The sequence below is a fragment of the Channa argus genome, chromosome 19, assembly GCF_033026475.1.
Source record: "Channa argus isolate prfri chromosome 19, Channa argus male v1.0, whole genome shotgun sequence".
NCBI classification, from domain to species: Eukaryota; Metazoa; Chordata; class Actinopteri; order Anabantiformes; family Channidae; genus Channa; species Channa argus.
The window spans coordinates 14,573,910-14,598,779 of NC_090215.1; the positions used below are offsets into that span (position 1 = coordinate 14,573,910).

The 24,870-nt window shown below is 40.2% G+C and overlaps 2 protein-coding genes across 3 annotated transcripts; one reads left to right on the top strand and one right to left on the bottom strand.

The window, feature by feature from the left end:
• The first annotated feature begins 93 nt into the window (after window positions 1-93).
• On the top strand, window positions 94-10,442 carry emilin2b (elastin microfibril interfacer 2b). The gene is made up of 8 exons (XM_067486120.1): window positions 94-490; window positions 622-747; window positions 1,384-1,565; window positions 1,716-3,467; window positions 7,371-7,574; window positions 7,653-7,706; window positions 7,900-8,016; window positions 8,581-10,442. Exons 1-8 carry the CDS (start codon window positions 357-359, stop codon window positions 8,910-8,912), a joined length of 2,901 nt encoding a protein of 966 aa, XP_067342221.1. The 5' UTR covers window positions 94-356; the 3' UTR covers window positions 8,913-10,442.
• Window positions 10,393-24,320, bottom strand: LOC137104640 (phosphatidate phosphatase LPIN2-like). Of its 2 annotated transcripts, none has more exons than XM_067486122.1 (20): window positions 24,037-24,320; window positions 19,900-20,100; window positions 18,888-18,983; window positions 18,496-18,773; window positions 18,288-18,404; window positions 18,037-18,163; window positions 17,412-17,886; window positions 16,900-16,999; window positions 16,457-16,644; window positions 15,566-15,659; window positions 15,370-15,439; window positions 15,195-15,278; window positions 14,919-14,998; window positions 14,235-14,406; window positions 13,745-13,893; window positions 13,559-13,645; window positions 13,307-13,459; window positions 12,798-12,912; window positions 11,628-11,731; window positions 10,393-11,518 (listed from the first exon to the last, which is right to left on the bottom strand). In XM_067486122.1, the coding sequence occupies exons 2-20, from the start codon at window positions 20,089-20,091 to the stop codon at window positions 11,374-11,376; spliced, it is 2,826 nt and encodes a 941-aa protein (XP_067342223.1). In that variant the 5' UTR covers window positions 20,092-20,100; window positions 24,037-24,320; the 3' UTR covers window positions 10,393-11,373. The 2 variants fall into 2 exon arrangements, with proteins under 2 accessions (XP_067342223.1, XP_067342224.1); XM_067486123.1 differs by having other exon boundaries at window positions 14,235-14,391; window positions 24,037-24,318.
• Window positions 24,321-24,870: the final 550 nt, after the last annotated feature.

Sequence of the window (24,870 nt, forward strand, 5' to 3'; positions counted from 1 at the left end):
ACTCAGTAATAAGTGAAATGTGTGTAACATTAAAAGATGTATTTAAAAAATCAACTACGTTGATGGATTTGGGCGGGCTGCACATTTTACGCACAGGATAATTACGGTGCCTTTTCAAACAAAGACAATCATTATCCAGACGTTGGTGTCCGGAAGTTATGCTCAATGACATTATGTTTTTGGAAGCCGTAAGAGAACTGGATGTCGGCGTGATTCGGGGAAAAAACTGAAAAGCGCATTTGTCAGTACTGGAGGTGGGGGCCGAAACGTCACATCCAAAGACACTCGCACGGCGGTTGTTAAGGTCTTGGGCGCCACAGAGCTAAGAGACTAGTGCAGGGAATACAAGCACAAACATGAAGGGCGAACTTTGCGGACTTCCACTGATTCCCTTCTTGATAACTTTTCCTCTCATCCATGGATCACCCTTTCAATACAACGTGTTCCAGGGCGACGCGTATTCTGGCACCGAAACACGACAGAGAAATAAGTAAGTTAACTGGAGTGTTGGTTTTATTAACGCACATTGAGATACTTTTGGAATCTTTTGTCTTCATCACCCGTGGTTAAATATAAATCAGCCCTCCAAATCAGAAGTGATTCATGTGAGATTCCCTGCAGAAACTGGTGCGCCCATGTTGTGCACAAGAACGTGAGCTGTGCCGTCGTGGGAGGCTCGGAGAGTTTCGTGCAGCCGGAGTTTTTACCGTGTCCACCGGAGCTGCCGAGCTGCGCGCAGCAAGTGATGTAAGTTCCCAGATGTCCAGAGCACCAGGAGAAGGACAGATGTTCGTAATGTTAACGATGTGAAAAGCAACACTGTGGGGATTGATGGGGTTACAAAATGCTTTTGGTTATGTACATCTGAAATATTATGATAGACCTGTTGTGTATTAACTTTAACTTTATAGCTTTGTGTGGCGGGAAAAGGTCCTATTTGGAGATGTAATCTATGTATTTGTATACGCGTTATAAGATCAGCATTATTTCCCTGTTACAGTGCATTTATTTGGTGCCTTTGGTGTTTATTGAATTGAGTTAAATTAGCGTGTAATGGTACTAATATAAAATTTGTTCTCACTCTGATTTTCATTTGCTTCACCGTTGAGCCACAAATGCAGTTAGTTATTGGGACCAATTGTGTTCTTAGAACTGGATGTGGTGAAAGTCTTGAGCTGCTCCCTGCTAATTGCATGAAAACCTTATTATAAATATGTCTTGTCCAGTTGTTCCTGGTTTATTTGCATTCTTAAAAGAATATCTTGTTTTATTCAGTAGAATTAGGATTATGCTGTTGTACAGAGGTCCGTCCAATACTTTTTAGTCTAGTCATTTTTAGACACCAGAAAATATTAGAGTTGCGTTTTTCTTTTATGCTTCCAGATATCGGACACACTTTAGGCCCATGTACAAGATCGCCTACAAGACAGTAACTGAGCTGGAGTGGAGGTGCTGCCCAGGTTACCAGGGCCACAACTGCATGGAGGTGAAAGACCTAAAACTACTCCAAGTAGAGCGTTTGCCCCATGTTCCCTCTGCCTCTGGACATAGTACAGCCCCACAAGGTGAAAGACATGGTTATTACTAAGGAAATGTAGCATAAAGATGTGTGAAACAAAATTAAACAAGTTATGTTTGTAACTGCTGGACATAGAGTAGAACAAAAGCTTTGATATTTTGGTTTGTAAGTCCCTCTCTGTCATTGCTTGCTATAGCTCCAGGGCAGCAAAGAGGCAGCCTAAGGAACCATCCATGGCGGGCTGAAGGTCAGTTCGGAGGCCTGACAAGTCATGGAGGATCTCAAAGCGCACAATTCCTGGAGGAGGAAGTTCAGCGACTTTCCCAAATGGTCCTTGACATGCAGGCAAGAATGACAGACATGTCCTCTAATCTTAGACTGGATTTCCAGGAGGATGCCAGTAAAATGCTTGTTACACTACTGAACAACCTCAGACAGCCTGCCAGTGCACAGGGTGCAGAAACACAAACCATTGAGCTGCCGGACTTCTCATTTGACCACAAGCCAACATCAATGGTTGAAGTTATGAACAAGATTAGCCAGGTCACAGATGATCTAGAGACCAAGAGTAATACTCTGGATGACCTGCTGGGTCGCATCAACCACCATGATGGACAAATACGTCTACTAATAGAAGCTGTTCAGAATCCACAATCCTCACCACCTCCTTCCCCCACAACAAGTGGTGCAGACCTGCGTGCCTACCTGGATGATAAGATTCGTGCTCTAAGGGAGGAGTTGATGGAGGGCATGGAAGTCAAATTAGCCGACTTGAAGAACTCTTGTGATTATAAAATCATGTCAGTTCAAGAGCAGTGTGAGGGACAAGAAGCCAACTACTTGAGCTTGGCTGAGCTCATGGACTCAAAGGAAAGTGACCTCCGCAATGAGATCCAAGACCTAAAGACCAAGCTGGTTGATCCAGTAATGGATGTCACCCGGGTTCCTGACTCTGTTCTTGCTCGTGTGGAGGAACTAGAGACCCAGCTGAACTCATCTGAGAGGAAGGTGGCAGTACAGTGTGGCTCTGTGGAGGTGAAGCTTAAGAAAGAACAAGCAGAGGCCATCAAAGACCTGAATGCAACTCTGGAGGGCAAGCTAACCTCAATGGAAAACAGACTAACGACCTTGTGGACAGATTCAAGCACCGACTCCCGATCTGGGGTGCAACTAGAAAGTCATGATGTTCTACATAGAGAAGTTAAATCTTTAAAGGGCTCAGTTCAGACTCTGGAGAATAGACTTAATATCATAGATCAGCTGTGCTCAAAGGAGTGCCAGGCTAATTTGACAGTTGTAGAAAACCTTCAGCAAGACTTCAAGAGCTGCAAAATAGCTGTGGATAATATAGAGACAAATCTGCATGCTCAGAGGAATGGACTTAATGCTCTTGAAGGGAAAGTCCTCAATTACACCACTAGCATTGAGATCATATACAGTGAGTTGAGCTCCATGAAAGGTATCATCAGTGGATTGGAGGACCAGGAGTCTCAGACTCTGCAGAGCCTCAACTCCACCTGGAGTCAAGTTAAAACAGGGGAGGAACAAAACGCGAAGGACATTTTGGAGCTCCACAGGACTCGGCACCAAGAGCTGAGAGAGCGGCTCGATGAGATGAGTAGGGAGGTGAAAGCCGAGGCTGAACACTGCAGGGAAAAAACTGAAGATGTTGAGAAGGAGGTTGCCCATATGGACAGTCGCATTGTTAGTGTGGAGAGATTATGCGCCAAGCTGGATCCTATCTCTAGTAGCTTCCAGAGGATCAAAGAAGGGCTTAATAGACACATCACTGGATTGTGGACTTGTGTCAACCAGCTGAATGGCACAGTTAATGCTCATGCACGAGATATTGGAGGACTGCAGGGAACTTGTCACAACCTCCAGAACAATATCTCCAACGTAGCCAGAGACCTCCAGATGCTATTGAATAGCTCCCCTGGGGCAACAGGTAATTTAAACATAAATGAACCATACTACCATAACAGCAGTGCTTCCATAGTCGTCCTTTAAGCCATTTTTTTAGGATTTTATCATGCTGAAGCTGATTTATTATCCACAAAAGTTTTAATACTAGAAGCTTGAGATAGCAATCAAATGGTTGTATTAATTCACTGCTGATTAGATCATTTTGTGGACTGGAGCCCGTTTGTTAATGAAAGGCTTGCTCTGTTATTAGAGCAGCTACGGTAATTGGGTGTGTTTCAGTGTCTTAGTGAGAGGAAGTTGGATTTTTTAATTTACCCATGTTCTCAGTTAAAGGAGGCAGAGTTGATTGAAGACACATGCTTGATTTAATAGACCCCACTTGTGTTGAGCAATGCTTTGGCTTCCTCTTCTACGAATGCTGCTCGCTTTTTATTCATCCAAATGTGCATTTAGATTTGCGCAATTGCCCATAAGCATTATCTTGTCAATGCATTTTTTTTAGGTATAAAATATAAAAAAGTGTACTTGGGTTATTATCACCTGAATCTGTTGCTCTTTTTTTTATCATTAAAGCTGGAGATTATTGCTGCTGTGAGTTTATAAGATTATACTGTATGAAAGTATAGATTGTTGTGCATTTGTTGCATACTTCATGCGCCTACTTATTAATGGTACCTGGGAGACCAAGTTGGACTTCACTGAGTCTCAGTTGTAAAAGTGAACTAGAAGCACACCCGTCACCCGTTTACGAGCCAAGGCTCTTCCTCTGGGACCTGCTAGTTTTTCTTTTTTTTTTTTTTTTCATTATAATGCATTCAGTTCATCATTCTGTCAGTGGGAAATTCTGCAAGTGGGAATGTGATTATTCATGATTTCCACTTACTTTCAGTGCGGTTAGAGGGCTCTCTGTGGTTGGCTTTCTGTTTGTCTCCGCTTTGCCAGCCACACCATCCTTTTGTCTCCGTCCTGGTTATCTAAAGAGGGTGGAAAATGCTGCTTGGAAGAGTCCATCACGGAGAGATCTGCACCAAAGCTTACCACTGATCCACTCACAGGGACCACTCGTGGCCATTTTTATTTTTCATCATGTCAGGGCCAACAGCTTTTGGTGTGTTGAGATTAGGTGCTACTGGGTAATGTTATACCCGTTTTTTCTCACGGCTTCCACAGTGCTGGCACATGTTTAGTCTAGTCATTTCTAGCTGCAGTTTTCTCACATGTTTTAACCTTCATAACTAAGGTTAAACAGTCAAAGCTGCAGCCTATAGCTCAGAGTCATCATCATTACTATGCTTTTTGGAGACTTTGAACCACTTCTTGCAGTTTTCATCTTTGACGAATGAGCAAATACCAGCTGCAGAAACATTATCAATAGGTCTCATTATACTATATCTTGATATCATTATCACTGGTAGTTGGCAGTTGTCTTTTAATCAGAAATGATTAGAAATATTAGAATTAACTTTGTATTTAAGAAGTTTTAAAGAGGCTATATATCATGAGCTGTTGCTGGGAGTGAGTTGCGGCTTTACATCTGCAGTATGTCTGCACACACCAGTGCATTACATATGTCCATACTTTAATCCTGTTTTGCAAATGTTTTCAGTAGATGTACATCAATATACACTCAATGAATCCACACCAAAACCCATTAATGGGCATATGTATACATTTCTTAATCTTATATAATGTGTAAAAGCACATCCTTGTCATTATCATGGACAGGGTGGCCTCAGCTTACTTAACACAGCATTGTAGAGCTCTGTTATCGAAGACTTTTGAGATAAGAAAGGATGTTTTCCTGCTTCTGAAGAGGCTCAGTGCTCACGGCTTACGCTGGTTGGTGAATGACTTGTGAGAGATAAGGCAACTTGCTTAGTCCCACATTGTGGTCAGTGGTCAAACGTGATAACCCTGTAACAAAACAAAACAAGATGAAACCTGATAGAAAAGCCCTCGAGAACACTAAACCTCTCAGAGTCTCTCAGCAGTTTTACCTGTGGCTGCTCTTTGGGCGCTCTGTTATCCTAAAAGCAAAGGTGTTTCTTTATATGAGAAACATTTCTTCTTTTTCTCCCAGTTTCTGTTTTGACAAGTTATGAGACTGGCTTTATTGATTTCAATAGCATCCAGTGTGACTCATAAAGTCACCACGCACTAAGTTGCTCTGCAGTTTTTGTATTGTGGGATGTAGTGTGCCTATTCTTGTGACACAAGGGGCTGTAAGGAGGAACTGCTTTGGGGAAAGAATGCAAATTTGTCATTGACAGCAGATCCAGCTGCATTTGTTTACAGCGCACTTCCTTCATAATGACAAACACTGTTACATGCATACATATACTGTATCCTGTGTGTGGCTCTTTTATCCTTGTGGCACTAGGTCTGAAATCAGTTTAGAGTCGCTCCCAACAAAGGCCACCGTCTGGAGCACAAACCTCACTTCATATGAGGAGCGACATGACTAACAAATTCAGTCCAGTAAAACAGATTCACATGGGTTTTATGGTCACACGGCGATCTTTCTCCACATGTTGTATTTAACAGGGAGACTTCTCCAGCTTCTATCCTAAATGGCCCCTTTCCCCAGGGTGAGGAGGGGGGTTGAACATGTAATGAAGCCTTGGTATGTTGCTGGTATGCCTTTTATGCACTCGTTTCTCTTATGGAGCAGCAGCAGTCATATTGTCTTGCTGCAGACCAAAGAGTAACAGGGACTGTGTGCCCTCAGCCAGGAGGTTGATTTGTTGATAAACTCCAGGGTTTGTTTCAGCTGCAGATCCCGGGAATGCACCGGTACATGTAGTTCAGAGGTGATCACCATATGATGGATAATAGTTCACCAGTCTGTCATTTACTCTGTTTACAACATATAATGACAGGCCCGGGTAATCACTCACTGTTTGGCTGTTAACAAGAGTCGACAGTAGTCCGACCATAAACACTGATTGATGATAAAGCGCATGCTGTTCCTTTGAGGTTCTTCTGTCGGTGCCAGCGACAAAGTTTGAAACATGTTGAGAGAAGACCTCGGTTTAGGATGTCACCAGCACTGAAAGGATCCTCAACCAAATAATCTCAATAGTGTCTCAATCACATTGGTTTTATTCGATTTTGCATCAGTATAAGAAATATGTCAGGTATTTATTTCCACCAAAAACCTGTTTACTTCAAGTGGCCATATTTAGTATTAATAAAGTTTATACAATGCATCATTCAAAACTCATTATAATGTATTTGTAAATCAATAGATCATCATTGTATTTATTAATAACTAGTCTATAACTATATAATAACTAGAACATTTTCTGTTCAGATATATGTACTTATATATAGTTCTACTATATATATATATATATATATATATATATATATATATATATATATATATATATATATAAGTACATATATCTGAACAGAAAATGTTCTAGACATATTTGCAGAGAGAAATACATTAATATTACAACTGTGTTATAAGGTTACTGCTTCCAAATGCTCAACAAGGAGACTATATCAAATATAATTTCACCCATATTGTGCATTAGGTTTGTTCATTTTCACAGAATTGATTTGCATAATAGCAGGATATGTGCAGGTGTACCAGTTGTGTGATATAGTACACTAAATGGAAAGCTGTAACGTGTCAAAATGAACTATTATTTCGAGTAACTACTGCACTACATAAACATAGTTTGCAGTAAAAGCAGAAATCTACTAATTAGAAGCTATTTGCCCTCCCTGCTCATAATTTAAAGGTTTTTGCCTGTGTTTACGGGGAATATTGCTTTCACAATGACAGTGGTGAAGATAAAGTGTCATTGTGAAACCAGCTGGTTTGTTAACTTGTCTGAACTCCAAACATCTGGCTTGGCATCTGTCTTTGTCTGACCTGAAACCTCAGCCCCATTGCTCACGCTGTCTGTTTCAGGTGTTCAGGTTGCAGTGGAGGACACAGAGCTTCCTAAGGGTTCGAGTAAGAGCCTGCCACTTGGCCACGTGGAAGCCTTTCTCTCTCAGCCACCTGTGATGGAGACTGGGGAGGCAGGTCCCCCTGGTCAGATGACCACATCCAAGTTGCCCAAGGGGAGTGACGGCAGCATGATACCTGTTCGGGGATTTGCAGGAGCACCAGGTCAGGCACATCCATGTGGAAATTCTCTGCTCTGCAGATTGTCAGACCTGGTTAATGTTTCATCTTTTTATTTCACAGCTTCCCCCGTCAAATTTACTGACTCACTGCGGAGCAGCATGCCACTCATCTCAGGTAAACGCTCAATTGTGATTCCTCACAGCAATGGGTGGATGGAAAAAAGTTTTCTCAACAAATGTGAACATGCCCCATAAACCATCACCGCATAAACCTGTTGTGCCCTCAGGTCAGAAATTAATCATCATACAGCTCTGCTGCTGATACGGAAATGGTTGACGGCGTGTTATGTTTGTTCTATTAATACCAGGTGAAAAAGTGTCATTTTCAGCTGGTCTGACTCTTGTGCCCTTCCAAGGAGAAGTCGGAATCATCAGATTTGACAAGGTGCTGATAAATGATGGTGGACATTATGACCCTCACACAGGTAAACATAAGTACAGTCTCACTGACTGACCATGAAGAAAAACTGCATTTTATTGAAGACTGTAATTGTATTTTTATTTTGCAAATTTCTAAAGTATTTAGATTTTTCTGAGTGCTGTATCTAAGTTAATTCATCTCGTAAAATTTCCCTTAATCATTTAAACATTTATTATAAGCAGTTACTTATAATATGAACCACCAAAAAGGCAACAAATCTTCACCTCTGAGAGGATGAAACCCACAGACTCTTGCCATAAGTCTGGCATGTTAGGATGCTAGTTTTTGCTGATCAGCATTAAAGACATTGATTGATAGGAATGTCACGGGTTTAGCAAGGTTATAAAGCGCTGGCCCATTAGAAAATTCCCCTGATGTCGGTAAAAGATTAAAAAGACATCATCGAGTGATTTGTATTTATCCCAAAAATTGAAATTCAGTTTTTAAAATTATTATTATTAAAAATTAGCACACTGGTAATAAATCTCATAAGATCATTTCATTTAAAAAGCTTTCTACACAGCAAAATGTTTTGGTGAATGTCTAAAACACTGAACCGTCTTCTCAGGTATCTTTACAGCTCCAACAAATGGTCGCTACCTGGTGACTGCGGTGCTCGCGGCACAGCGAGGCGAGAGAGTCGAGGCGGTCCTTTCCGTGTCCAATCGCAGCATCCAAAGGTTGGACTCGGCAGGATTCTTGTCGGAAGCAGCAGCACCAGGTTCGCATGATCAATGTAACTGCAGCAGTCCAACATCACTGAGCCTGGTGCTGTCACTGAGGCAAGGAGACAGACTAGGACTTGTCATGACGGCCGGAAAGCTCGCTGTCTCAGCCTCCCCTGAGATTCTGTCATCATTCAGTGCTGTGCTTCTTTACTCTAGCCCATCACAGCGGTAGCCTGCTCTCTTTTTAATGACTGACATCTATAGTAAGCCCTCGGTGGAGTATGGTGCCAGAAAGGGGAAAAAAAGTAAGCAAATAGGAAATAGTCTCCTGATAGTAAATGAGGGTATTTGTATCACGAGTGCTAATATAGTGATTATATTACGTTTGTGTTTTTTGTGGTATGCTAATGAGAGATCTGCTAAATACACACTTTGCCTGAACAGTTTACAGCAGTAACGAGTTTCTACCTTAATCATTCAAAACAAAGTGCCTCGTACCACTGCCCCCAACCAAATGCTGACATGCCTGTGAAAAATCTGAATGCGACTTTAAATAATTTGTTATTCACTGAGCAGTAATCATTGATGGGTTTTTGTCAAAAAAACCCAAAACTAATTATGCTAAAATGCAATAATGGACAAAATAATAATATATAATAACTAATAATAAATGTTTTGTCAAATACAGCTTATACTTGTACAAAGATTTATATATAAATTGAACTTTGTTTGAAGTCTTTATTAGTAAAGTTCATTTAATCAGTCATTTAAATTCTGTTTAAAGCTTAACTGAATTCAGGTTGCAGTGGCTGCAGCTTTAGTAAGGTGGGCCATATTCTCCGGTTTCTCCTAGGGGTTAGGTGTTACGAAGCCAGATGAGATCTAATCTCTCCAGCATGTTCTCATTCTGCCCTGGGATCTCCAAGTTAAACATGCCCAGACAAGAGAAGGCGCCCAGGGGGGGTCATCATGATGAGATGCTCAGACCACCACAAGTGGCTCCTTTCAACAAAAAAGGAGCAGGGGGTCTACTCCAAGCTTCCTTGGATATCCAAAATCCATAGCCTATCTTTTGCTGAGCCCAGCTACCCATAAAAGAAGCTTATTTCAGTCACTTGTATTTGGAATCTAACTCTTTTGGTCACTAGCCAGAGCTCATGACTAAAGGTAAAGTTTAAACATTAGACTTCTCTTTCCTTCTAGCTCATTTCGTTTGTCACCACAACTGTTTGGCAGAAAACCTGTATTACTGCTGATGCTGCACCAATCCACCTGTCAATCTTGTGCTCCATTTTTTACTCAATCATAAACAAGACACTGAGATAGTTAAACTCCTTCACTTGGACCAATGGGGGAAATCCATCATTTTCGATCAAGGAATGATAGTCTCTAATTTTTGTTGGGTTAAGGAGCTCACCAACGATATCCCCTCTGGGTCAGCAGTTCTTCTCCCCTACTGAACATGACCTAAACTCTCTTTTCCCTCTGTGAGTCATTGAATGGTTTATTTAGAGCTTCTGTTAAATCCAACTGAAAGTCCTTTTCCAGCGCCTCCCTGAACTACTTCCATACCGAGGTTTTTGAGAGCCACGGTCTTCTGGCATGCTAGTACCCCTTTGCTTTTTGAGGGGACCCCTGGGCCAACCATATGCTCCTTCATCCAGACAGCCTTTGTTTATGCAGTGCATATAGTAAATACACTATGTACTGTACAGTATTGACACCAGATCTTTTATTTTAACACTGTAAAGAACCCTGAAAAATTCATGTTAAGGGCTTTTATCAAAACTGTTTTCCCAAACAGTTAGCTAAAACATTTTTTTTTGCTCATATTGTTATATCATAATGTCAAAACAAAGCAATGATGAATCTACAAAAACACTCAAAGCAGCAGCAAATTGTTTTCATTCGAAAAATCTGATATCACAAAATTAAGAAAATGTGTGTTCTCGGCACACTGGGTATCACTTTCATAGAAAGGACGTAACAAAGGCAAAACATTAAACAACTGTAGACTAGCAAAAACATCAGCAAACAGTGGAAAAATATTTACTACTTACTAAACAGCAGCAGCATCTTTTGTTAAGAAAGTGCTTTTTTCTCAACATTGCAGTAATGACTATTGCTTTCAATTCAAATATATTGCATTTTTTGCCATAAATACTGCAACCAAAATGTTAAGATTTTTATAATGAAATAAACAATAAACATAAAAAAAGGCTGTAAAGGGATGACAACATTGTTGCTCATGTTACACCGTGTGCTGTACTGTAAGTTTGAGGAAAGCTCATGTTGAGCTGAAAATGTGCACTACAGTCAGTATTTTCTTTAACACCAAAAGACTTTGTCACTTTGTTTAACCTCCAGTGCCTAAATAAGTGTTTAGGCAATTGCTCATATCAAGAAGTATAGCAAAAACTGTGCAAAGGAAGACTTAGCCTTAGCTCAAACCCATGAGTAATAAGCCCTTAATCAGAACGTGATGTTGCACTAAAAAATGTTTTATATATATATGACCCAAACTTTTTCTCTAAACTTGACAATATCAAACTGTTCCTATGATCTGCAAAGTTGACAGTGTTAGAAATATCAGTATGATATATGAAGCCAGTGCATACATTCACAAAATAAACTAATGCTCTGAGTTAAGTTGACTTAAAAAAAAATGAACTAAAGATTGAGATAAGTCTGAGTTAAAGCAGCTCCCCAAAAGACACCTCAGCGATTGGCTGCCTCCAGTAACAGAAGGAGCTGAACTCTGGGCAGCAGAACGTTGCGTTGTGTTGTGAACTTCGCAAAGGAAATACATGCTCCACCAGCTCACTCAGTCGACTATAACTTTAAAATAAAAAAACAAAAACAAAATGAAGTAATGAAACAATAAGCAATTGTCTGGGAGGAACAGCAGACAGTCAAAAACAATCGCACCAGATGGTTCGATACATACGATGTTTTGTTGCCTTTGGCTTGCTCCAGGATTAACTCCCCTTTGGGATTCACTGTGAATATCCGACATGCAGGTACACCCACCTGCTTGTAGGCAAAGACGTCCTAAAACATACACACAAAAAAAGGCAAATACATAATTTAAATCTAACTGAACATGACATTATATCTCGCTATGATCAGTAAATCCTTGGTTTTTCATTATAGGTCATATTTAATCATGATATATAACCTATAGTAAAGAAAACCCCAAAATTAAAACTGATTTTTAAATACAAGAATTACCCCATCATGGTTTTATGTCTTTGCCAACCAGTCAAGCTAAAGTTTACATGCATGTCTGCTCAGACTCCTTTTCTTATTCGGTTAAAAAGGAGTCATAGTGAATATTTGTGCCATAATGATATTCCTTCCTGGCATTTCTGAGATATAGTGTGGACGAGAATGGGATGAGCGTGACATCACAGTGGCTTTGACCTTTGACCACTAAAACGTAGTTAGTTCATCTGCGAGTCTTGTTTGATGTTTGCAGCAAATGTGAAGAAATTTCCCCAAGCCGTACTTGAGAAATCATACTTGGTATGATGAATGGACGTCAGATCCCAGTGACTTTGACCCCAAAATCCAACCAGTTGATCCTTTATTCCAAACTAATTTTTGAAATTCATTCAAGGCATAACTGTGATATGGGGTTGGCCAGAAGGTGCCAGTGCCAGTGACTTTCCTTGCTTCATGTTTGGCCACCAAAGCCTAAGCAGTTCAGCCTTGAGTCCTGGGGGATACTTGTTTAAAATGAGAAGAAATTGTGGTCCTGTGATACTGAGTTCACAAAAATGGGAAGGATCTGGCACCAGAGTAACTTTGACCTCTGACCAATAAAAAAAAAAGAAAAACATTTATTATTGATTCCAAGTGGGCATTTGCACCAGTTTTGAAGAAATTCCCTCAAGCTGTTCCTGACAGATTTTGTTCACAAGAATAAGTGGACATGAAGGTCACAGTGACTTTTAACCCCCCAAATCTGTTCAGTTTATCGTTAGGTCTTGTTATCAATTATGTTTGTAAAAGTTCAAAATGTCTAAATATTATGCTCACACAAATAAAACTGACAAATGGACGACCCCCCACCCATGGTTATCACCTGCACAGGGCATATCAATTTTAAACTTACACTTTCTCTGTTTCCAAAGGCCGCGTAGAATGGATTTGTGTTTGGGAAGAATAAGTTCTTGATGTCTGTGAGGCATTCAATCTTGAACTTCTCTGGCTTTTTCTCTATGATCTCTCTAAGAAGAAAAAAAACAAACAATTTATTACAGACATAATCATTGATCTTCTGTTGGCTAAATTATTTCAAAGTCCTTTAGACAACTTTAGCAAGGTTTTAAGAGTTTCTAAATTTCTAAACCATTTAAGATATAATAAAGGTTTTGAATTGAACTGAACTTGGGATAAGGTTACTGATCTACTGTAGGTCAGTAAATCAAATGCTGCAACAAAGGCTTTCAAAGCCTGTTTTAAAACAAAAGTTTCAGCTGCTTCAGCTGAAACTGAGCCAAACCAAGAGACAAAGCAGGATTACACTCGTTCACATAGAGGAGTAAAAGAGTATATAGACATAATGCTGCTAACTGAAACATACTGAGTTTAAAAAAAAAAAAAAGGTAAACTATTTCTTACCTGTGGAAGGCAGAAAAGAGGCTACTTGGGGAGAGTGTTAGGGGTCCTTGAGGAAGCAGGGTCCCTCTATCATTTACCCTGTGCAAATATCCTCGGGTCATGTCAGCCATGCCGATTGCTCGAGCTGAACAGTACAGGAACTTGTAACCATTCCTGAAGTAAACGTTTGTTGATGATTAGAGCTTTCACGTCACTGGAGCCACTTATCACCTTTTATGCTAACAGAACAATACAGGGGTAATGGTGGCTTACTCATGCACCGAGTGGTAAAGCTTAGCGATGCCTTGATGAGTCCAGTCTTTACCGAGCTGAGGCAGAATCTGTCCAAATACATCGGATCTGTGGGAAGAAAATTCTCAACAGTCATGTCCAACAGGACATTTTTATTAAACTAGAAACAAAAGGTAAAAAGGTATAAATGTGTAGGCTTTCCCATACTTGGTGATAGTGCCATCTATGTCGGAGATTACAACTTTGTCGTCCCAGTTCCACAGATAGATTGTGCCCTCACAGCGACACGTCCCCTGGTACTGTGTGGTAATGCTGAAGGTGACATCATTAGGCCCGTCCCGTAGCTTAAGCCTGGCCTGTACAAGATATGCATGTTATATATCACGAGAGTAATCTTTGGAGGTCAGAAATGCTAGTAAGATGTGCTGTTGTTCGGCCTACTCTCCTCCTAATTCAATGCCTCTGTGTTCATGCTTATTTTGTCCTGTTTGACCATAAGATCACTAAGTGGCATTAAAAAAAAAAAACAGTTCTGATTTTTAAGGTGGCAGGGAGTCTACTGTTTGATAGGCTCTAATAAAAGTTCTCTTTCTACTGTTTCACTGGGCTGCAGTATAATGTTCATATATTCTGACCAATGACAGAGCTTCTGTCTGATTCTAGTCACACTACCAGCATTAGTTATTGCTTATCTTACTATCTGGTCAGATGATAGACGGAGGGACTTCTTGTAAGAGTGACATGGCGCCACTGCAGAGCACTCTGTCTGCCCTCGTCCTGTAGGCATCAAAGCTGGTGTCCCAGCATTTATCTCTTTAGTTTCATCGTCACTGGACCACTCAGCTGTCTTCTGCCTGTGGGAAAGAAAACTACCTGAAGGTGGACCAGCAAATAATATTCAGACCAAAGCAAATGAGAAAAGTTCGTATTTTAACATGAAAACCAACTGACCACTGGCTTTCAGACAAATCTGTAAAATAAATCTAACAATATCAAGGCAATATATTGACATAAGATATATATGTTATATGTTATTATTCAGGCTTAACAAATACCTTGCAGCATCCTTCTTCAGTCACCAGAGGTCAGCAGTCCTACTCTGCTTGTATCTACTTTGTTATGTGCTTTGTTCTGCTTTGTAAATATGTTGTTTTGCACAAATTCCTCAATGATTTCTTAACACAAAGGTAAAACTACAAACTCACAAGCTGGTTTAAAGTGTAAAGTATTTTTCTTGGATTTTTAACTATTTGTTCATGAAATGAAATGATAGCAGTACTTGCTGACCAACATACTAATTCATCCTCTGTGGGACCTGTTGACCCAACACTGCTTGTATTGGCGCGTGACTGTCATGTTGTGAGCTTTGTTGCTGACTCACTGTGTTTCTGGGGCTGGGTGAAGGGCAGGGCTCTCTCTGGTCAGGGACTCCTGACTCTCTAACTTGGTCTCGGACGATGACTGAGATGAGCAATAAAACTTTTTAGACCATGTATGACAGAAACAACTAGAGTAAAGTGAAAGGTGGGATGCAAATGTCTTTTATTACATAACAATGCAAAACAGGGAGACAATCGTTACTGACACAGCATTTACCTAGAATTATTTACAATGCAAAGTTCTTTAAACTGTACGGGATTCTTAGGTGAGACCGTACCTGCTTCACGCTGCTCTTCCTCCAGAACCACCAGCGTCCAGACTTTTTTGGCATTTTCTCTTTAACCCAAGCCTCCTCTGTAGCCTGCCATTCAGATAAATAATGTATCTGTAAATAGTGACAACGATACAAGATCACACAGTTCAGTATAAATACGTGAACACCAATTGGATACCTTTGGCAAGTTCTTCATGAAAGCCTGCATGCTGAGTATTAGTGGTGCTGCCAGTGTCCAGTTGTAATACCTAGGAGACAGATGATTTTAGCTCTGAACATCATGTAATTAAGTACTTTTATGGTGTATATTGATTATTAATGAGCCATCTGTAAATTTTAAAGAGTGACTCAATCAGTGCAGTAGGAAAACTCACCTGTTTGCAATTTTAACCACCAAATTGGGGTTGTCGATGATCGCCGGATTCTCTGCAAATTCGTTGTAGGTGATGATGTGCTCCATGAATTTTTCTGGAAGTAATTGATCATAAAGGGATAGAGGCAAATTCTATGTATGGAATGATAGTATGCGCATGGCCGATATTTCTTTGTGAGTAACATTTAGGTGAAAGAATTGTCAAGCAGGAGAGTCAAAAAGCATCAAATGAATGCATATTTAATACTCATGAACAAGGACTTCAAGGGTGCAAATTTGCAGAAACAAGGCTGGTAATGAGATGCAAAAATCAGAATAGATTTTAATTTGTGCATGCAAGGAATGTGACTCAAGTTTCTAGTTACTCTGTGTAATTACAGTACACACAGTCCCAATAACTATGAAAGATACACAATAACTGCTAATATCCTGAATTTAAAAAACTGAAGACACTAAAAGTTAAGGACAAAGTTAATGGACACCTTCACTAATTTTGAGGATGTACATAAATACCACTAAATTTCCCTTTGAATTCCCTATTTCAAAATATTTCTTCACTGAAAAATGCCTCCAGGTGACATCGCTTGGAGTAACTTTTAGTTCACATTATGTTATCTTGTTGCTCACAGTATAGAGTTTGTAATCATGGCGAACCTGCTCCCCTGAATGAAATCTGAACTCTCAATGATGAAAAACTCCTCCGGGTGATGTCCTCTGGAGGAGTTTTTCAGCTTAAACAGGAGAAATATTTTAATATAGGGAAGTCTGAGGGAAATTTATAGAGAGCCATAGAGAGCGAGTTGAACATAGGTGAAGTCGCCCTTTAAGAGCTAACAAGTTTTAACAGTGATATTTGTATTAATAACTGCTGATAACAAAGATTGTTAATTACCTTTAGAGATCTCTGAGTTCTCACCAACGCCTCCACACAGTGACAGTGTGACGTCAGGCAGGTCACCAGCGGAGTCAGATAAACACTCCGTGCCGCTGTCTGCTGCTGCGCTGCCGACGGACCTGGGTGACTGGGATCCAGAGCGACGTCCAACCTCCACCCAGTGATTAGGAACCTGCTCAGACTCACTGAAGCATACGGACAATCCAGTTTTACCCAGTGCATTATAGACAAAAACTAAAAAACAGTTATTAAACATTATTAAAACTTATGTGGTGTGTGCAAAGGTATTTTGTTCATTAAACACTGTCATGTATATGGTAATGAATGTAGAGACTGAAATCTGATCACATAATGTACTTACAGATAAGTAAATACATGTGATTTTTAAATTAGGTCAAAGGTTAAAGAGGTTGACTTTTGATGGGTTACCAGGTTTATACCTTTTTGGAAAGTATCGAGCCACAACATCAGGCTCGAGTGCATTCAGATCATCTAGGTAAATGTCTTCAGGTCCCTGATGTTGGCTCCTCTTCCTCACAGCTTCATGAAAGGAAGACAACAGATGTCTACTCAGAAATAGCTGGCTTATTTTACGTTTCACTTCCTTTCCTTTTAAGATCTGCATGTTTTTGCAGAGCAGCCCCAGACACAGAAACTGAACATGGGCCTAAATGAAACCACATCCTTCCCTTTACGTTCACTTTAGAACAGTGCACATGATTTACCACTTCTTTTCACCTTTCTCATCCAAGATATGTTTTTAGTCAGTTCATTCATTGTTCTTATAGTAGTAATAACAATTTTCTCAAAAATAAGCCCAATAAGTTGCAATCTTATGTACCATTTTCTTATGCCTGCAATAAATATACTCTATTGTTCTGAAATAGTAGAACAAAGGTTTGTAGTAATAAACTATAAAACAGTGGTGGTGAGGTAAGAAGGATGTCAGTACCTCTCCTCTTTGTGGGGGAGTCTGTGGCTTTGGACGAGACTTTTGTATCGGCACCACCTGAAACAAAGTCTCTGGCCAAGTTACTGCCTCCATCAGCTGCAGGGCTGCTGTTCCTGCGGCTGGGGGGCGATGACGTCCACCTGGTCTTACGCACAGTTTGTGTGTTTAGTTCGGAGTTACTGGGAGAAGTCTCACGGGTAAAGCTGTTGGACATTACAGTACAAAGCTCTGCCTTGTGCTCGACAAGATTTGCATCATGTGACGAAGCATCAGGGCTCTGTGGTGTGCAGCTGCACTGGACAGGTTTCATGGTCCGAGGCTCTGGTTTAATAATACTGCAGACTGGATCGGTGGGTCTCTCTCCTTCCTTTGCCACTTCCCCCATGGCTTCTGAGTTCAAGATAACCCTGAAATGTGTGTTCTCTGAGGGAGTAATGGTCATTGTTTTTGACTCTGATTTATCCTTTTTGTTGACCTGGACACAAGATGGTAAAGTATAAAATGAAAGAATACTTATGTGCAATAACAAAACCTCAGAGTATTTAAATTTGTGTAGATTATATTATCTCACATGTCACAAGACCAAAGTTCTGATCAGATTCTACAAGTCCAAATATAACCATACCTTGGTGGATTCAGGAAACTCGCCCCAAGTCCACTGCATGTGGGACTCAGCCCTGAGCACGCTCTCTGTCGGCTTCACCATCAGCTCAGAGTCACTTTTGGGCGACATAGGGTCAGACATCTCCCTTCTGTAAGCAAACACATTTTCAGTGAGTCAGCTATAATGACCTTGAGGGCGGGATTTGTTTTACTCAGCCCTGTCAGTCTTGTTTCTTTCAACTTGCATGAGATATGTAAATGCTTGGACCATACGCAGTGCACGGTGACCAGTCTCCGTCAGAGAAGGGGTAGCTGTCCCACTGGAGGGCGGTGAGTGGGGAATGTTGTCTGTAGTCCATATTTTCTTTCACAAGGGACAGTGAAGATGCCCTGACCCCAGAAAACAACAAAATCATGAACAACTATGAACAACAGATTAGTTATTAAAAATTCAGCTTTCAAAGTGAACAAGTCTACTCACTGTCCACTGTGTGTGCTCTGCTCCTCATCTGAACTGAGCTCACACAGCTCCAGCTCCCCGCCTGCAGCTGTTTGCTCCTCCTTGCGTGGCTCAGCCTTGTGCTTCCTCCTGCGCCTCCTCTTCTTCTTGCTGGCAGAGGAGAAGCCCAGGTGGACATCTTCTGGGCTGAAAGGCTGACTGCTCTCCACTGCTGATCCCCCACATCTGGGCTCCCTGCTCCTGAATAGAACCACGTCTGTCGGTAAGGGCGAAGTGATCAGGTGGGCTGGGATGATCTCCTGTGTCAAAAAAATCAAGACTAAAATTTAAATTAAATTAAAATTTGCGATTGATAGAAGATCAGCTTAGATGAACAGTATCACAGTATTTCCTCAATTTTCTGCACAACTCACATTGTGCTGCTCTGTCTCCTGGACAAAAAAGGCCTCTCCATTGTCTCCGAGTTTCATGTGCAGCTCCACTGGTTCCCCATTGATTTCTACATCAATCTGCAGCATCAAACGAAACATTTCTGTAAGATTCACACTAAAAAACTTGACTGAACATCATTCTCATCAGTTGGACTCAACAGGCATTAATGATGTTTACGGCAGAAAAGTACTGTATGTGTACAATACAAACTGTACTACAGATTTACCTGAAGAATTACAGTTAAGCCTGAGAAAGGGTAAACAGCTTATACAAAGAATTTTGTTTTTAGCATATTTGCTCCATGCGGCATTAATGTGACTCAAAACCGAGCTGCATGGGTCACATTTAGTTGTTCAACTCCCTTGTTATAACAGCCTAAGTGCACAAGCTGCAGGTTGTGCACATGGACATGCTTTTTTCAACCCTTTAAAAATTCAGCCAGGTTGTGAAAAGCAACAAATCTAGTCAAACTCGCTGCTGACATTTGATGGGAAAGACTTGGTTTCTCAACAGAGATTAACCCAGAAGTTACAGAAGCACTGTCTTCCCTGTAAAACACAGACCTTTTCCTGTGCTGTGTTGTTCTCCTGTATATGTCCTGTATATAATACAAAGGGCGTCGTATAGGGGTCTTAACTTCCTTGCATAGGTTGAATTGTTACAAGTTGGGAATAAGGCTAATGTTAAATTTAGTCTGTGCATCCCACCTCCGCTCTACAGCATCTTGTGAGACACACAGGGTTGAATAGATGGTAATGCCCAATAATATTGGAAGGAGAAAAAAAGGGGGATGATTTAAAAAAAAAAACTCTATTATGCAGAACCATAAATACAATGTAAAACGAGCATTTCAATTAGCAAAGATTGTGAAAAAAGCCAAATTAATTTTGCAAATTTATACAGAAATGTTTGCACAAACTGTTGATGTCAAAAAGAGTAAAATTAAAATCTCCCACTTTGAATAATTTTCCTTCCAATTATGTGAACACTCACCACTTTCTCCCTGGAGCGCAGCACCCCTAGTTTTCCAAAGCGGACATGGAAAGGGGAGCACTGGAACGTCCCATCAGGCTGTCGCACTACAATCACATCGATGCAGCCTGACAGAGTGGCCTGGTTGATCCCCTTATACAGCTCCTTTACTGTCACCAGCACTTGGCCTGCCAGCTGCCCCACATAGTTCATGGTGCCCACCTGTCAGCGAAAACACTCTTCATTACTTAACATATACCTGAACTTAAAACAATCACATTCAACACTACGTTAATCTAAGAAATTAACATTTACATTTTAAAGTTTTATTCAGACTTGAAGTGTTACCAAAATGAATCCAAACAACTTTTTGCATCTTTCTAGGCCACCATTCCTATAGCAAGTAAGTTGTTCAGAAAAGTCTGGACAGGATATGCTGGTCCCTAAACACAGCGGCTCTGTCCCATTTTCCTCCTGAGCTGATTGAGACTAAATCAGGCCCTCAACTCCTGCAACATGGCCACTGCAGACCAGAGCGGAGAGGACAGCATGTCTCCACACGCTCCAATCAGTGAAGTTGCAGTCTACATGCATGTCTTTCCAGACTCATTTTCTAACCAGTTCATGCATGAGTCCAAGTGGACATGTGAAATTCCCTTCCAATATTTCACAGTGGCCTTGACCTATAACCATCAAAATCAATTCATCCATGAGTTCTGGTGGATATTTTGGCCAAATATGAAGTAATACCTTAAATTACATTCAAACAATTGGGAACTATACAGTATATAATAACAAAGGGCTGTGACAGAGTCCAATCTACATTGTAGCAACTGCTCATCACAGCTATTGAAAAAATGGATAAAACACAATAAATTGGACGTGTTAACATGGGTAAAAAACAATTAAACACAAGTGAAAGTGTTGAAAGGTTTAAAGGTATACAATACACTATTTACTCTGTTCAATTATTAACTGTTATTACTATAGAATCACGGTTGATGGATCAACAAAAACAAGTTTACATCTAAGAAAGTAGAGGCTGCAGTAAAATCACAGACCTGCACAGGGAGAGAGTGGACATCTGTCTCCCTGTGCATCTGTCTCCTCGTCACTAACTCCAACACTGAAATAAAACTAAATAAAGCCCCTGTTAACCTCAAAAACACCAAGTTTATGCATTCAGACACGTAACTTTGAGTCTAGGTTTAGTAAATGATGACTGTGCTTTTATACAGTGTTAATTAGATCAATGAAAATCAATCAACAGTTACTGTTCAGATAAATCTGCTTCAACCTTATCACTCTTGTTCATAAATATATCCACGTCTTTCCCTTTTTTGTACAGTATCACATCACAGATCCATTCTATCCAAAGCTTCTCGCGATCAAAGCCTCCACACAGAAACCAAATAAATGTTTCGTCTATTGAAGCAGCAGGATTGCACTAGGTTTTACTTAATTTCCCATGAATGACTTCACCATCGCTGGCTATACGAGTGTTATTATGTGTGCTCACCTTGGATCTGCAGCTCTAATTACTGTGGTGGACAAATCACCTTTTTGAATGGAAATTGAAAATGGTTTAAACACACGATCACAACTGGACCAAGTGATTTACAACGACATAATCAGAGCTGCATTCCAGCTGAATGGACTTTAACACCATTCAGTTTCTAACTGGCAGCTAAACTAAAGCACCAAAAGAATGGCAAAGGGCAAAAACTGTAACTACAGAAACACACAAAGCTGATTTACCTCCTTATTTTCATACTTACGCAATTGTGGGCAATGTTGCAAATATAACATGTAATCAGATTATTAGCAGATTTGCAGGATTTCTCCATCAATGTGATTTGTAAGGTTTTTGATTCTCAAGATCAAAAACAGATATTGTTATGTCTATCACTGATGTCACTGATGTTACTACCTTCAATATATGTAGACCAGAGTCCAGAGGACCTGGACCCTGGAACTTCCCTAAAAGATCCATCTCACCCGACAGTATTTAATATGGAAAAGTGGATTTGCTTAGGCCTTCTTTGCCACACTGGTCCTGTTTCATGCCATGCACCACTGCTCCTATGACTTTTCAAACACCTCAGGCTGAGCCCTAAAATGCTTACATAACCTCTACTAGCACTAGTAACATGCTGCTGCCATCCACCATTCAGTGCTTGGAAAGTCTTTATTGCTCAGGGGGACATTTTAATCTGTTATTTGTTTAGAAACATAAAGGATCAAGGTTTTACTGTTTGAACAGTTGTGATTGCGATAATTTACATGCTAAGATTTAGTCTTAGTCTGTTTACATGCAAATGATAGCATTTACTGTAAGCAAGCTATTACACATTATCACTAAGTTACTTAGTTAATCCTGTCTTCATGCAACATGCTGTGGTCAGCACACTGGAACATAAAATTGTGAAGTTCATTTAATGGACAGAAGTGTGAGAAGTGAACACAATGCTGCAAAAGCAGGCCTCTGTGGTGAGCCTGATAGCCAAATTTAGTAAGCGCTTAAACTCCCACAGCACTTCATACAGACCCCTCTGCTAGAGAACTTCAGGCCTGAACAGAGATGTAGGAGTATGATGACGTTCGGCACGGTTTTCCCAGCCAAAGCTTGTAGGGTTGGAGTTTTGTTTTAGGAAAAAAATAACATGGGTCGAACACAAATTATCAGGTATAACACTGTCACCGTCACCACACAAGGTTCTGTGGTCTTCCAGTGTTTACATTTTTCTTTCACTGTCCAAAGACATGCAGGTTGGGTTAATTACTGACTCCTGATTGGCTGTGGGTTTTCAAATTTTACCTTACTGTTTACTTTACGTTACAATTTACTTTGATTCATAACAATGTGATAAAAGGCATCAAATCCCCAGATGAAAGACAGAGAGAAGAGATTTGGAAGCTAGCACTATATGGTGCTGTACTTCCATTTTTATTTGTGAACGCTGAGCCAAGCTTCTTCCTCATTCACATTTACTGTACATGATGTAATAGTTGTTTCATAGTAAAACAATAACTCAGCTGTTTCCATGGATGAGAGTAGACTTTTAATGAGGCAGAATAAAACAGTTTTATGCTAAAATGCAAAATGTCCAGAGTTGGATAGGACAAATGTAGCACAACCAGCTGTGACGAGGGGACCTTAAGAGGTGTTAATCCTGTTTAAAGATTAGGACTAGATTTCCCTTTCCCTGCCTCGGCATGTTTCTCCTGCTCACTGCGTCCATGTGTCCAACGTGATTCTTTTGACCAGAGCTGTCTCACCCAGTCTGCAGGTTCTTATATCAGCAAATGCCATAACAGTTCTGACTCAGTGTCATTTGTCTTTTTGATTATTCTTTGACCATTCAAGCCCAATATGACGTCTTGAATTAGTGGTTTCATCTCACTACCACCAAATTCCCAAAACTAGCTAACTAAACTATTGTATAAAAATAAAGGTCCTGATCTTTAAGAAGCTAATCAATTCCTTATTAACTCATTTACTAAAAGTGTTTAGGTGCTTTCAAATGTCTGTGTCTATAAATACTGTTAATTTAGAGACCTCCACATTCACTGCTTATCAAGCTGTATTGCATAACAAGAAGCAAACAGTACCACAAAGATTTGAGATATTATACAGTGTACTGACATGTCTTATCTCTAGTAGAGATTATTCTGTTAATTACACGTGATAAAATTAAAACCACTAGAGATTTAAAAAAACAAAAAAACAAAAAATTAAAAACAAAAAACAGATACGCTCATGACACTGCCAAATACAGATGAAGGTGCCCGCTGTGTTTTCGCTATAAAGCCTGTGAGGCGTTCAGGGACATTACACCGACATTCACGAAGCAGGTTTAAAGACATTCAAACCAATATGAGCAGGTGGATGGTTAAAGTGGATGAGAAGACAGAGACTGTCTGTGAGTTCGTGGTCATTGCTACAATCCGCCATCACCACTGTTCAAACGCCAAATTCAGCATCAGAAAACTCCCGAGGTTTACACACAAGCCGCTCAATGAAAAGAGTTGAAACCGCCGATGTTTAAAAGCACGGAAAAACTTAGATAAGAAGCAGTCGATATACATTCGGGTTTACTAAAGACAAAGAGCTGATTTTGTTTTTGTTTTTTTTTTAAAAAAAGGTCCTTACTGTACCTGCTGGAGTGGAGGCTCGTGCGCAGGCAGACTCACCTGCTCTCTCTGACTTTAGGCTGTGCTGCTGAAGCGAGCGCACCACGTGACCCTGCTGCAGGCTGCACGTGACTGCAGGACGTGGATGACTAATTTTAATAATTACAGATTTATGAGTTGGGAATTATTTGTTTAGATGAAACAGCATTTATATGTGTAGTCGTGACTGACTGTACATCAACTTTAATTGGCTATTTATACAGTTTCTGCACAGTTTGTGCTCATTACTACTGTATATTGATATAATTTAAAAACAGTGGTTGTATCATAATTGTGTCATAATCTGCTTGCACAGAGATTATTTATGAGAATCTGTGACAGATTCATTATTTATCGTCATTATTTATACTATTATTTATTTTTAAATTAGTAAATAAAGTGCAGCCAATTAATGCAATTGCAAATTATTGATCACAGTGAGGTCAGAGGTCACCACTCAGGTGATGGGGCGTTGTCAGGAATTTGATACATTTCTGTGCTTTCATACTATCCTGAAAAGAAATGAAAGAAGGGAGAAATGGAGTGTTTTGGAGGGGAAGTCGAAAATTTCATTTCCCCGTTAAATACAAGCTGAGTCAGTTTACCGCTTGTTGTCTCACGGTGGGATTTCCTAAACTGAGAAGATTTTCACACAACAACGTGTTTCTTTTTGTGAAGCATGTAATACTGAAATGTATTTGCACGTGTTCTTCCATTAACAAGAGACTACAGTGCCTCCTTAAGCCTCAGAAATCCATGTAACTCTAGTCTAAATTTTCTTGCCCTGTTAGTAACAAATGAGACACAATTTCAACAGCC